This window comes from Hypanus sabinus, chromosome 16 (assembly GCF_030144855.1).
Source record: "Hypanus sabinus isolate sHypSab1 chromosome 16, sHypSab1.hap1, whole genome shotgun sequence".
NCBI lineage: Eukaryota > Metazoa > Chordata > Chondrichthyes > Myliobatiformes > Dasyatidae > Hypanus > Hypanus sabinus.
In genome coordinates, this window is record NC_082721.1 from 90,507,781 (window position 1) to 90,523,454 (window position 15,674).

Consider the following 15,674-nt stretch of genomic DNA (forward strand, 5'->3'; position numbering starts at 1 on the left):
GGGGGCCTATAGAATACCCCCAGTAGAGTAACTGCTTCCTTCCTGTTCCTGACTTCCACCCATACTGACTCAAAAGAGGATCCTGCTACATTACCCACCCTTTCTGCAGCTGTAATAGTATCCCTGACCAGTAATGCCACCCCTCCTCCCCTTCCCCACCTCTCTATCCCTTTTAAAACACTGAAGCTTCCCTTTGGTGCTTCTCCCCCTTCTTTTTTCCACAGCCTTCTGTCCTCTTCTATTAGATTCCCCCTTCTCCAGCCCTATATCTCTTTCAGCAATCAACTTCCCAGTTCTTTACTTCACCTCTCCCCCTCCCAGTTTCACCTATCACCTTGTGCTTCCTCCCCTCTCCCCACCTTCTAATTCTGACTCCTCATCTTTTTCTTTATCCAGTCTTGCCAAAGGGGCCCGGTCACTCTGCACTCTTTTCTGTAGATGCTGCCTGGCCTGCTGAGTTCCTCCACATTTTGTGTGTTCCATATCATCAAGTGTTTGTTTCCTTTCATCGATACTTCCTGAACTGCTGAGCTACTCTACCTAATTAAGTGGCCATTGAGTATACATTTGTGGTCCCCTGCTGTTATAGTCCATCCCCTTCAACGTTTCTGATGTTGTGCATTCAGAGATGCTCTTCTGCACTGTAGTAATGTGTGATTATTTGAGTTACTGTCACCTTTCTGTCAGCTTGAACCAGTCTGGCCATTCTTCCCTGAGATCTCTCATTAGCAAGGCATTTTCACCCACAGATTTGTGGCTCACTGGATATCTTTTGTGTTTTGCACCATTCTCTGTAAGCTCTCAAGACAGCCTTGTGTGAAAATCCAAGAAGATCAGTAGTTTCTGAGATACTTAATCTACTCCATCTGGCACCAATAATCATTCCATAGTCAAAATCACATAGATCACATTTCTTCCCAGTTCTGATGTTGTTTGAACCTCTTGACCATGTCTGCATGTTTTATGCATTGTGTAGCTGCCACATGATTGGTTGATTAGATAATGGCATTAACGAGCAGATGTACAGCCATACCTAATAAAGTGGCCACTGAGTGTACGTACATTGATCTGAAGTATATTTTGTGATAATGTTTGGAAGTGGGGAGAGAAATACTAAGTGAAAGGATTTTAAAAGAGTTTGGTCTTGGGGAACAGGCTGAAGACAGGGATATAAATGCAGAAATCTACCATTTATAGAGAATGGGGCTGAGGACACAGAGTACGTCAAAGTGATGAAGACTTCAAAACAATGTAGAAAATAGACTGAACATTCAAAACAAGTTCAAACTTTGAAATGCAAAGGAAATGTCTTCAACAACAAAGGAAATTTATTCTTTTCTTCATTCACAGGATGAGAACATTTCATCTCTATTTAAATTGCACATAGCATGAATACTGTTTGTCATTTTACACAATTTATCATTTCATTGTTTAAGTATATCTTCATCAGCTGATCTTGATGGGGCAACATACCTTTTTTGCTAGATTATTTGAGGCTATTGGCATTATAACAATTAAAATTGGTTTAATTAAATGTCTTTTTTTATCTTACTTAAATCTTACATGTATGGGGTGTATTTTCATGTGTGGTATTTCCCTTTAGGGAGGAATCCATGGATCACAGGACTATTCACCATTGACTGCATTTGTGCTGATCGCAATTGTTGAAGCTAAGACTGTTTGCTTCCACTATGTTGCGGTAAATTATTTTTATTTCATAATACAGTATAAGTTATCTGGTTCATGTATTATTTCAAGGAAGAGCAGGAGAGTGCTGGCAATTATTTACACTCAATCAAGATAATCAAAGACTGCATGAAGTTGTTTTGCTGCATTTCATGAAAGTACTTCAAAGCTGTGAAATGTTGAATCTTTTAAAGGAAGAGCAAACTCCTTTGTGAGAATCAGCTATGCAAGACTTCCTCAGATTTTATTTGGATTTTTATTTGTTCTGTGGCAAAAGTACAACTAAACTTTCATTCTAACATCAAACACCCATAATAAACAGACTGAAATGTCAAAGGGCAAAGTGTGAGTTCACTAAATGGTCAGTTATACAACCATTAACCCATCCTCCACTAAAGTAAAAGGTTTGAACACATATGGAAGCAATTAAAAGGTGCATCAAGGTGTGATGTCTGAAGCAGAGAGTTAAGACATGTAGCACCTACCACCCAGGACATGCTCTCTTCTCACTGCTGCCATCAGGAAGGAGGTACTGGACCTTCAGGACCCACACCACTAGGTTCAGGAACAGTTATTATCCCTCAACCATCAGGCTCTTGGGCCAGAGGGGTTAACTTCACTCACCCCATCACTGAACTGTTCACACACCCCATGGATTCATATTCAAGGACTCTTCATCTCATGTTCTCAATATTTATTATTTATTTGTTTGTTTGTTATTTCTCAGCTCAAGTTGATAAAACTGGCAGAGCCAAGCACATACTAGGAACTTTCGGACCATTCTAGTGGTGTTTAGTATTGTGGGTTTTCTCAAGATTTACATAAATAATGCTGTGTAGGCCTAATTGTTTAATGCTATTGTGCAGTGCCTTTGGGATAATACTAGTTGTAGATATTACTACTGGGACAATATATACCCTGTTCATGTTCCATAGTCTTAAAATGTTCTTTTAGCTCAGCATATTTCTGATGTTTTTCACTTAGTGTATGTTATATGTGTTTGGAATGGCTAAATCTATTAAGTAAGTTGTCCTTGCTTGTTTATCCTCTATTATTATAGCCTGGCAGTTATTATGGCTAATCCTATCTGTAATAATGGAATGGTCATAATATAATTTATGATAATAATTGCTATTATTATATTTATTATTATTATTTTTTTTTGTGTTTACACAGTTTGATTTTTTTGTGCAATGGTAGTCTACCCTGTTGGTGTGGTCTTTCATTAATTCTATTACGGTTATTAGATTTATTGAGTATGCCCACAAAAAATGAAACTCTGAGTTGTATATGGTGACATTTATATACTTTGATAATGAATTTACTTTGGATTTTGAAGTTTGGTTTGGTTAAGTCTGGGGTTGGGATAATTTGGCCACCACTGATGTGGGAACTTTTTAGAATTTTTCTTTCAAGCGATAGATAAATGTGAAGTTATCCACTTTGGAAGCAGGAACAAGAGGGCAGAGTATTGTCTGAACGGTGTAGAGTTAGGTAAGGGAGAAATCCAAAGAGACCTAGGAGTCCTAGTTCACCAGTCAATGAAGGTGAATGAGCAAGTGCAACAGGCAGTGAAGAGGGCAAATGGAATGTTGGCCTTTGTTACAAGGGGAATTGAGTACAAGAGCAAGGATGTCCTTTTGCATTTGTACAGGGCCCTGGTGAGACCACACCTGGAATATTGTGTACAGTTTTGGTCTCCAGGTTTAAGGAAGGACATTCTGGCAATTGAGGAAGTGCAGCGTAGATTCACTAGGTTGATTCCTGGGATGGCAGGGCTGTCTTACGCAGAGAGATTGGAGAGATTGGGCTTGTACACACTGGAATTGAGGAGATTGAGAGGGGATCTGAATGAAACATTTAAGATAATTAAAGGATTTGATAGGATTGAGGCAGGAAATATGTTCCAGATGTTGGGAGAGTCCAGTACCAGAGGGCATGATTGAGAATAAGAGGTCAGTTATTTAAAACAGAGTTGAGGAAGAGCTTCTTCTCCCAGAGAGTTGTGGAGGTGTGGAATGCACTGCCTCGGAAGACGGTGGAGGCCAATTCTCTGGATGCTTTCAAGAAGGAGCTAGATAGATATCTGATGGATAGGGGAATCAAGGGATATGGGGACAAGGCAGGGACTGGGTATTGATAGTGAATGATCAGCCATGATCTCAGAATGGCGGTGCAGACTCGAGGGGCCGAATGGTCTACTTCTGCACCTAGTGTCTATTGTCTATTGTCTATTAATTCTTTAAATATTGCATGATCCAAAGTGTTCCCTTTCTGCTCCTCAAATATTGTACATAGACCAACCCAAAATTAAGACTATAAGACATAGGAGCAGAATTTGGCCATCTGGCCCATCAAGTCTACTCCGCCATTCAATCATGACTGATCTTTTTTTTTTCTCCTCCTCAACCCCAGTTCCCGGCATCTACCTATAACCTTTGATGCCATATCCAATCAAGAACCTATCAATCTCTGCCTTAAATACACCCATTGACCTGGCCTCCACACAAAGCATGTGGCAACAAATTCCACAAATTCACCACCCTCTGGCTGAAGAAATTTCGGCGCATCTCTGTTTTGAATTGACGCGCTTCTATCCTGAGGCTGTGCCCTCTTGTCCTAGACTCTCCCACCATGGGAAGCATCCTTTCCACATCTACTGTCTAGGGGGCTAGGCCTTTCAACATTTGAAATGTTTCAGTGAGATTCCCCCCTCATCCTCCTGAATTTCAGTGAGTACAGACCCAGAGCCATCAAATGTTCCTTGTATGATAACCCTTTCATTCCTGGAATCATCCTTGTAAACCTCCTCTGGACCCTCTCCAATACCAGCACATTTCTTCTAAGATGAGGATCCCGAAACTGTACACAATACTCAAGGTGAGACCTCATTAGTGCCTTATAAATCCTCAGCATCACATCTCTGCTCTTGTATTCTAGAGCTTTTGAAAGGAATGCTAACATTGCAGTTGCCATCCTCATCACCGACTCAACCTGCAAGTTAACCTTCAGGGTGTTCTGCGCAAGGATTCCCAGGTCCCTTTGCATTTAGATTTTTGGATTTTCTCCCCATTTAGAAAATAGTCCGCACATTTATTTCTACTACCAAAATGCATGACCATGCATTTTCCAACATTATATGTTTCATTTGCCGCTTTCTTGCCCATTCTTCTAATCTGTCTAAGTCATTCTGCATCCTACCTGTTTCCTCAACACTACCTGCTCCTCCACCAATCTCCAACAAAGCCATCGATTACATCATCTAAATCATTTATATACAGCATAAAAAGAAATGGTCCCAGAAATGACCCCTATAGAAAACCACTAGTCAAATGGCTGCCAACCAGATAACAATTGTTTTATTCCCACTCGCTGCCTTCTTCCAATCAGTCAGTGCTCTAAACATGTTAGTAACTTTCCTGTAATATGATAGGCTCTTAACTTGGTAAGCAGCCTCATGTGTGGCACCTCGTCAAAGGCCTTCTGAAAGTCCAAATATACAACATCCGCTGCAGCCCTTTATCTATCCTACTTGTAATCTCCTCAAAGAATTAAAGGACGTATTTATCCATACAATATGCATTGATGTTGTGAATTCATATTTAACAATAATGTTCACTTACACATAATTCCTGTCTAGAGTTGTTTAATGTATCATTTCTTAATTAGAGTTATGAGAACAGCATGAAGAAAGCAGTTAATTACCTGGAGCAGCGCATAGATGGTCTTGATGGAGCATATGGTGCAGTACTTTCAGCCTATGCCCTTTCACTGTCGGGTGTAAACAAGGAAGACATTGTAATGAAATTTGCTTCATCAGGTAAGAATTTATTTAGAAATACAGGATAGGTCTTTCTGGCCTCTTGAGCTGCACCCACCAGCAATCCCCTGACAACCACTGATTTAAATCTAACCTAATCATGGGACAATTTACAATGACCGATTAACCTACTGACCAGTACCTGTACTTCTTTAGGAGGATATACAGATTCCTTACAGAGGATACCAGGATTGAGCTCTGAACTCTGACACCACAAGTAGTAATAGTGTTGCGCCATTGTGGTGCCCATATCTTTTTGCGCAACTCCATAACTTTTCAGCACATTTAGTGAAATTCATAACAGGAGTGAGTGAAATATTGTAGCTGATGAAAACTGAGTGATGCACACACAGAAATGAAGTGCAACAAATGTTTGAAATCTGAAATGAAAACAGAAAATGCTGAAAACTTTCATCTGCTCACAGAGCACCTGCAGAGAGAGAAACAGAGTTGATGTTTGTGGTTAATAATTTTTTCATGGGGAATATTAGAAATATAAATGGTTGTGGTTCAGGATTTTGGAAAAGAGGAAAGCGAAGCTCTGCGATAGGATAAGAGTCAGGAGAGAGTGACTAAAGAGCTAATGTTGCAAGCATGATGGGGTGGTCATAGGACAAGCAAAGAAATAAAATAAATTCAGTACAGATATAAAAAGAAGAGCAGAAATATTATCTGAGATTGTTAATGCAGTGTGGAAGGCTACAATATTCCTCACGAGAAATTTAGGAGATGGATATAGAATAGGAAGCCTGAGTTAGAGATCAGATTGCAAATGTTATAGGTAGTCATAGAGTCCAGGGCACAATAGTATGAATGTCACAGAATAAGACTGACAATGAAAGTGGTAGACATTCAGAAGTTGTGGGTCATACTTGTGAACCAAACAGACATGGGCATTTCTATCATTTAACTATTTTTTATTTTGGATTTCTTGACTTGGAGTGTTTTGTGTTCAAATACTAGATCTTCCCCTTGTGATAATGGTTTGAGATTAAGGAGCTGAATTTTAATCCATCTCAAGTAATTATGCTAAGATTCTCTAAGGTTTAGAGAGAGAAATATTCCAGTAATATGGTGGTCATCTCGGTCACAGCAGCCTCTTTGTGCCCAAGCAAACATATAATTGTTCACCCATTGCATCTTCTTTATGATCATAAGACACTGTTGGATATGAAAAACATCAAACTACCCCATTAATGAATTACTTGACAGTGATGGAGTTGGACTGCTTGTAGCTGCTACAGCCACCAAAGAAGGAAGGCATCAGAAATGGTGTGCAAAGCAGTGGGCAGTCTAACGAATAGTTCAAATGATTGTCTTGGATTCTTTTTCCTGTCATCGCAAAACCTTGTTGGATGTTGGTACAGTAGAATACTGCAAGTCCAGTTCACTGCTTCAATAGCAAGACTGATGGCAGGAAATCACCTGTTGCAACCTCCCAGAGAAGGAGACACTACAGGTGGTGTGGTGCAGTGGGTGTCTGAGCTGATTTGCTGCATGGCTCCTCCCATTAGTGCTGCTCTCCTGTGTTCGCTCAGTGGTAGACGAGGTGGATTGTGTTCGTCTGCAGCTGCATGAGTGTGTGACGAAGACTGCTGTGTGCTTGTTCTTACAGAAACGTGATTCTAGGACTACATCTCATCAATCTACAGGCCATGACATTCAGGGACTTGGGCTACATTTTTTGTTTGACTCTGTTTTACTGCTGTTGTAGTTATATTACATTCGTATATACAGTATGGTTGAATGACAATTGAGCTTAAAGAGAGAGTGAGAGAAAGCAATTGTGAGATCTGTTTTGAAATAGATGTGCATTAACTTGAACATCTAACACTTCGGTAAATTTTCTCTTACACCTTTTTTAGACGAATCATACTGGCCAGTGTCAGGAAATGCAGATTCTTTGTACACCATTGAAGCCACAGGATATGCTCTTCTGTTCTTTTTGCAACAGAAGCAGTATGACCGTGCTGGTAAATTAGTGAGATGGCTATCAAGTAAGAGCAAATATGGAGGAGGCTACGATTCTACTCAGGTAAACTTTGTCCGAAATCTCACCTTTGTAGGAGGCAGATCAAGAAAATTATCAAATGCTTGAAGAATATCTATGTTAAAAACATTCTGTCATGGCCTTTACACTTTATAATGATATAAAGTCAAACTCCATTCACATATCAGACTTGGGACTTTACTGTCCAGCCTAACAGGTTTTCTGGATTGTCACTTTAGTTCACTTCATTAAATGTTAAATAGCAGTAGAATAATACCTTTTTCTCATGTGTACAATACATTTAAAAGTCATGTGTAAAATAGAACCTAGAAAGTATCAACGAAGAGCAGGAATCCACATCTGGAAAATGGACAATTCAGCAGAGTGAATAGGAAACACAGAAACGTTACCTGGTGATACAGATAAAAAAAGTTTATTTTTACTGTACATGGCAGTACATAAAAGTAAATCCTGGATAGTCAATATGTGTTTTAATTTTCAAAATAAATGTCACATAGCTCAAGTTAATTTCAGATTCAGATTCACTTATCTCATACATGGAAATACACAGTGAAATGCATCATTTTCGTTAATCACCAACACAAGTGTTACCAGACATTCTGATGCCAACATAACATGCAAACAAAACAACAACAAAACAGCAAAGCAAGCTTCTTGCCTCCCTTCCATCCACCCAAGCACACATGACCAGTCGTCTAACCCCAGTTCATACTGTCTATAGGCCTCCAGCTATATATTCCACATATAAATTTCCAGACCTGACCAAGCATTTATTTGATATGATTTAACCTTCAAAATTCTGTCTCCCTTTCCCAATTTTTGTAAAAACATTGTCATTTCTGGAAGAAAAATCTTCAGTAGTTTGAGTGTTTCAAATTAAATTTTAAAAAAAGATCGCATATTCATTGCTACTGTGTGCAAAGGTGGTGAATCCTTGGACCTCCATCTGAAATGTCATCAAATATATTCAACATGTACTTTTTTTACTTCCTAGGCGACAATAGTTGCGCTGCAAGCACTGGCCAAGTACATGACTGATGTCCCTCAGTACAAAGCGGTTGACTTGGATGTACGGCTTTTCATTCCGAGCAGGAGCAGATTTGTTTCTTGGAGGTTTGATACTGGAAATGCATATGTAGCAAGATCATTAAAGGTTTGCTTATGTTCTTGTTCAGAAGGATGATGTGTTTTTTTCCCATTTGCTAATATTCTAAGTCATATGTAAGTTCTACAAGGAAATACTAATAATTTTCCATTTTCTGATTTCAAAAATTTTCTTCACTCACTAGCCCTAGAAGTGAATTGAATTTACCATATATTAAGTTAATCCCTGATACTGAAGCAAACCATTTGGTTAATTGAGTCCATTCCACATTTCTTCTGTGCAGGAGTCTCCCTCCTCCAGTTACAAAGAGTCTTCTGTGGTTCTAGTCCTTGAATCCCATCTTTACTTTGTTCAAGTAAAGTTTTATGCTGTAACATTTAAGTGTTGCTGTTGAGGTTCAGATAATTCTGCCAAGCAGATTAGTGTAGAGGGACAGAAAACTAACTTGCAGAAACTTGAAAGAATGTTTGCAGAAAATAAAAGGATAATATTTGCAGAAATTTGCGAGATTAATTGGGTTATCATAGTGAGGGATTTTGATTTTCTTTTAGATTGGGACTGCCATTATGCTAAGGGATTAGATGAGGTGGAATCTGATAAGTGAGTTCAAGGAAGTTTCCTTATATAATATATTGAAGGCCCAACTAGCAAAAGAGCAAAGCTCAATCTGTCCATGGGAAATGGGGCAGGACTGTCAGGCTTGCACAGGCAGGCACCTCCCAGTCTCCACCCAGCTAACAGGAGTCACCTTTCCACTTCCAATTCATCTTCTGCAGTTTATTTAAACCAAGATCTCTTCCACAATCCTTCATTCACTCGTTCCTGCAAACAAGCCAGCCTCAACCAGTTACTTTGTCACCTTGTCATAATCTGTCTTGCTTTGTGGCCCTCCCATGGCTTGTTATTTTACAATTTATTAGTAAAATATTGCTTACTCCTAAACTGTTTCTGTTGCTCTGCTTTTTAGTCAAGCCTCCTCTACATTTCCTGATAAGATGAGTGAACCAACTATTAACCCAGCAGAGTATATTAGCCGAAAGGAAGTCATTCATTGACAAGAATCCACAATCCTGAAGCAGCAGGAAACCATTGACCATCTGCTTGCCACTCTCAACCAACCCTCTATCTCAATATAGCGACCCCCTCACAAGTCAACTTATTCCTTATATCCCCGTATTCCTGTGCCCAAGTGTTTCCATGGATCACCAACCCAATGCTGCAACTTCCTGTCCCAATGCACTTTACAATTTGAGCTCTAGCCATCTCTGTATTCTGCAGACCAAGCCTGGATTACCTGTGTCATCACTCTCAAGACTGGGCAAGCTCTGACCTGGGCAGCTGCTTTATTTAGGGAAACCACTATTTGCAATAAATATGAGAAATACAATGCTGAAATGCACCAGGTTTTTGACTATCTGGTAAGTGGATACTTCCAGTTTGGATACTTCACCTGTATCAAGGATCACACTCGGTGCTGGTTACACCGTGGAATTTAGGACCCTCGTGGCAGAGTGCACCTGGACTGCAGAATCACTGCTGGCCCATTACCTTCATGGCCTCTGAGTGCTTGAAAGACCAGCTGTCTGCCTGGGAGATGCCCACAGATTTCAAAAGCCTAATCACTCTGGCCATCCGGATTGACAAGCATCTTATGGAATCTAGGTCATCAGCTAGAATTCCAGTTCTGTTCCCAGAACCATTTTGGGCCACAGGACCCTCATGATCAATGCCTCCAGAACCCATGCAGGTGGGAGAGCTCACTTAAACCCCAAGAGCATGAGCATCAGTAGAGAACCAACTTGTGCCTATATTGTAGAGTCTCTGATCAGGGACAGCTGCTTCCCCTCTGCCGTCCGTTTTCAGAATGGGCATTGAACCCATGAACACTACCTCACTACTTCTTTATTTCTGTTAAGTTGCACTACTTATTTTAACTGAACTATTTATAGACAGGTATTCTTAATATGACACAAGTTTTTGCTCTATATTTATCATGTATTTCATTGTGCTGCTACATTAAAATTAATAAATTTCATGACATATACTGGTGATATTAAATCTGATTCTGATTCTGATCACCCATGCATCAAATAACTACTGCATACAGAAAAACAGCACCGTCACATAGAGACAAGGTGGCCTCTGTCTGGCTTCTCATTCCAGCACCATAGCCTGACTCTCTCTCTGTCCTCCTCCACACCCCAATGGCTCTACGCACACAGGAGGCTCTGGTGGGATCCAGCGCAGCAGGCAACATTCTGGACTGGACTCTATGTGTGCAACTTGGACACTCTACCAATCCTATCTCTCATCCCTTCTGCATCACGGTCATTGATGGAAGAGCCTTGGGGGCTAGGATGGTTAGAGCAAGCACACATGAGTGAGTCCATCCAATTCTTCCTTATTGAATCACCCAACACTCCCCTAATCCTGAGTTGCCCATGGATCTCTGCTCATGACCCTGACTTTGGATGATCACCCGGTTCACTGCTGAGTTGGGGACCCTCCTTCTGGCCCTTCTACCTGCAATCTCAGCTGACTTCACGTAAATTCATAGAGATGGAGGATACACTCAGACTCACTAAACTCCCACAGGAACAAAGTGACCTAGCCTTTGTTCATTATGTGCTGTGTTGTATGATGTGGGCAATCATGATCTTTCCATGACCCTGATGTTCTTGGAAAAATTTTCTACAGAAGTGGTTTTTCCATTGCTGCTTTCTTTACAAGACGATGAACCCAGATGTTATCAATACTCTTCAAAATTTCCCTGGCTTCAGTGGTCGCATAACCAGGACGTGATATGCACCAGGTGCCCATATGACCATCCACCACCTGCTCCAATGGCTTCAAGTGACCCTGATCAGTGGAGAGAAGGAGGAGTCTATGCAGCTGCTTAGACCCCCTGCCCCAAGGGTGACCTGCAGGCTAGTAGAAGGAAGGAGCACCTTACACATCCATTGGTAGAGACGTATCTCCACCCCACCACCCCTTCATTATCTTCAATAAAAAGGAACCCAGCACCCTGCCACCTCACAGACCACACTACTCTGAGATCAACCTCTGCCTGGGCACTACTGCTCCCTGATCATTTCTCCCTCTCTCCTCCTGAGACCCAAGCCATGAATGACTACATGGCCAAGGCACTACTTCATTTGACCATCCGAGCATCCAGCCATTAGGATTCTTCTTTGTCAAAAAGGAAGATGAGGATCTTCTTCCTGTATTAACTACTGTGGACTTGGCAAAATCACCATGAAGAACCACTACCCTCTCCACTTGATGGCTAGTGAATTCAAAACACATTGCGGGGCCCAGATCTTCACCAAACATGATCCACAGATGGCATACAACCTGATTTGCATTAGCCACAGAAATGAGTGGAAGATGGCATTCACAACACCCATTGGCCACTACAAATACTTTGTTGTGCCTTTCAGACTTTCTAACAGTTCAGCCATTTTCCAAACCTTCATCAATGAGATCCTCTGAGACATGCTACACAAGTATGTGTTTGTCTACCTCAATGACATGCTCATCTTCTCCAAGGACCCCCAAGATCATGTCTGTCATTTCCGTTCAGTCCTACAGGTGTACTGCAAATTAGAAAAATGCCAGTCCCAATCCCCTGTCATTTCCTTTCTAGGCCACATCCTTTCACCCAAAGGCATAACCACGGACCCAGAAAAAGTGCATTGTTGAATGGTCCTGACCGCACTCCCTCAAACAGTTCCAGGACTTCCTAGGCCTTGCTAACTTCTACCACCAGTTTATCAGGAACTGCAGTCAAATTGCTGCTCATCTCACCTCCCTCACCAAATCACCTACCTCATGAATAACCTGGTCTGCTACTACGGACCACACTTTCAAGGTGTCACAACCTTGGGTCATCAGTAGGGTATTCTTTTTTTTTGTATTCTCTGTATTTTATTAATTATAATGTATTGTTGAGCTTTGGGTTTTTTATGTTTTATAGTTGGGTCTTTAGTTTACATTTTAGTTGCAATTGTCCTTCGATACTTCCAATTAATTCTCCTCGAGACTTTGCAGGTGTCCAATTAAGCATCTTTGGACTTTTGACTCTTATCAGAATGGTAAGCTTGTCAGGAGTCTGGGGTTTTAATTAGCTGGGCACAATTCCTTGTGCCCTGGAATGTACTTAAAGGGGCAGTGCTAACCCCCTGAAGCTCAGTAATCCTGATCTTTATCTAATGAAGTTCCAGCAGTGTTATGCTATATTATTCCAGATTATCCAAGACCTTGTAAGTTTTACTGCTTTGTTTTGTCTCATTTGTTATTAAAATTCCTAGTTTCCTTTATCCCTTCTGGGTTTCTGTGTGACCCTGTGATTGGGTCTGAAGATGAAGTGTGACCCAAGGAGCTCGAGACGCTTCATGATCACTCCTGTTCTCTGTTATCTGTACTCCTCCAGACCCGGTGTGGTAGATGCATCTGATGTGGGTGCCAGGTCCATCCTCTTCCAGCAAGAGCTGGACAGGAAGACACACCATTGTGCTGTCATCTTGTACAAGTTCATCTTTACCCAGCACCATTATGGAGTAGGAGACAGGGAGCTATGTGCCAACAAGTGGGCCTTGGAGGAATGGATACATTGGCTGATGGGAAACCAAGCCCTTCCTGAATTGAACTAACCATCAGTAGGTCATAGCCATACAAAAGACCCACCAACTCAACTCACATAAGGCTCACTGGGCACTCTTCTTAGAGGTATTCAACATCACCAACTCCTCCTGACCCAGCTCCAAGAATACTAAGGTGGATACCCTGTCATGAGAGTTCAACCTAGCTGAAATGGTAATTGACCCATAGCCCATTATTCCATTCTTGCAGATCCTCTCCCCAAATGTCTGGAATCTTTAGAACCAAATCTATCAGGCCCTACAGCACAAGCCTGCTTCAGCTGACACACCTGACAATCTCAACCCACCTGAGTTTGTTGAACTACCTTGTTCAGTGTACCCGGTTCACCAACTGATGTCATTGTGAATGGAGTGTGCAGTACCTGACTGACTGGAAAGGGTATGGCCCTGAGGAGAGGTTTTGGGTGCCGCCCAGTTTCATCTTCGGTCCATTACTCATTAAAGAGTTCCACCGGGCCCATCCAGATTGTCCTGGACTGTTGGATGCCAGCCATAGGAAAGGGGTTCCTTTCAGGCCTGCAAAAGCAGGTACCTCCTGTTGTTCACCCAGCTAACAGGAATTCATCTGCCACTCATTTCCAAAATCATCACCTGCTGCCTATTTAACCCCTGTTCTCATCTTTGTTCACTCATACAAACCAGCCAGACTCATTCATTTGCTCTTAGCTTTCAGTTACCTTGTTGCTTTGTCATATTAAATATCTGTTCTGTATTGTTTTGTGGCCCCTGGTGGCTTGTTGCATTGCAGTTAATTGAAATAATATTGTTAACTGCTAAATCATCACTGCTGCTCTGCTTTTGGGTCACACCTCCTCAGCATTCCCTGACAAGGGTAAGAATAACTAAGTCAGTGCAGGTTGGGGATGGGGACAGTGAGGTTTTCTGCCACCTTAGTTCTATTAGTTTTAAATTAGTAATGGAAAGAGATAGATCTGGTTCCCTAGTTAAAGTTCTGAATGGAGCAAGGCAAATTTTAATTTATTAGGAACACAAAATTTGATTAGAGTAGGTTGTTTGCAGGCAAAGGGACATTTCTCAAGTGGGAGGCTGTAAAAATTGAGATATCAAGAGTTCAGGATGTACATTTCGTATCAGAGTGAAAGCCTGGGCTGGAGGATAAGGGTCCCTGGATGATGAGGGATATTGAGGCTCTAGTTAGGGAAAAAAAAGGAAGCATGGGTCAGGTACAGGAAGCTGGGATCATGTGAACCCCAAGAGGAGTATACTCAAAACAGAATTCAGAGACTTTGTAGGTGTATTAGGGGAAACGAGTAAATAGGAAGACCAAAGTGGACATCATTGTGTAGAGCTGCAAGAGAAGAGCAAAGTCCTTAATGAGTATTTTTCCAGTGGAGTAAGATGTGATTAGTTCAGGCTTTGAGAAAGTCAGTGTTACTATTGTAGTGAGGATGGTTGTCAAGATTTACAGAGAGAGTTTATCAGCTGGGTAAATGGACTGAGAAATGACAAATGTAGTTTAAGTTGGTTGTGGGAGGTGTTGCATTTTAGAAATATAAATGAGGGTAGGACATTCACAGAAAATGGTTCAGCCCTGGGGAGTGTTGGACAACAGCAGAACGTCATAGTATAGTACTGGTTCCATGAAAGTGGTACCACTGGAAGACTGGTGAAGAAAGCTTTTTCTATACTGGCCTTCATCAATCAGGGTGGTAAGTTTGAAAGTCAGGACATTTTATTTTTACTTTATTTAAAGATACAGGGCAGAGCAGGCCTTTCGGGCCCTTAGAACCATACCGCCCAGCAACCCTCGCTACAAACTAGCCTAGCCTAATCATGGGACAATTTGCAATTACCTACTAAGCTGGTATGTATTTTGGACTGTGGGAGGAAAGCGGAGGATCCAGAGCAAGCCCATGCATTCCACAGGAAGAATGTACAAACTCCTTACAGATGATGTCAGGAATTAATTCTGATACTCCAAACTGTAATAGCATTGCACTAACTGCTAGGCTACCATACCATGTAATTCTACAATGAGACCACATTTGGAATATTGCATTCAATTTTGTTTACCCTGTCTTACAAAAGATGCGACTAAGTTGGAAAGAATGCAAAGGAGATTCTCAAGGACGCTGCTAGGACTTGAAAAATAAGTTGTAGAGAGATTGCTAAGACTGTGACTTTTTCATTGGAGCTTAGGAGAATGAAGGGTGATGTTATAGAGGGGTATAAAGTTATGATAGGGTGATAGCACATAAACTTTTTCCAAAGTTGGTAAATCAAGCACTAGAGGGCATGGCTTTAAGTTGAGAAGAAAGATATTTAATAAGAACTTGAAGGGCAACCTTTTCACCCTGAAAGTGTTCAGCAGATGGAATGAGATATCAGTGGAAGTATATAATGCTGGAACATTCACAACATTGGACAGTT

The 15,674-nt window shown here is 41.2% G+C and overlaps 1 protein-coding gene across 1 annotated transcript in view; it reads left to right on the top strand.

Moving 5' to 3' along the window:
- The window catches only part of LOC132406560 (complement C3-like), a 277,413-nt gene that overhangs the window by 231,420 nt on the left and 30,319 nt on the right, over positions 1–15,674 (top strand). Inside the window, exons 27-30 of the mRNA XM_059992384.1 lie at positions 1,604–1,699; positions 5,356–5,506; positions 7,372–7,541; positions 8,512–8,670. Coding sequence (XP_059848367.1) covers positions 1,604–1,699; positions 5,356–5,506; positions 7,372–7,541; positions 8,512–8,670 — 576 coding nt within the window. The remainder of the gene's footprint in view (positions 1–1,603; positions 1,700–5,355; positions 5,507–7,371; positions 7,542–8,511; positions 8,671–15,674) is intronic.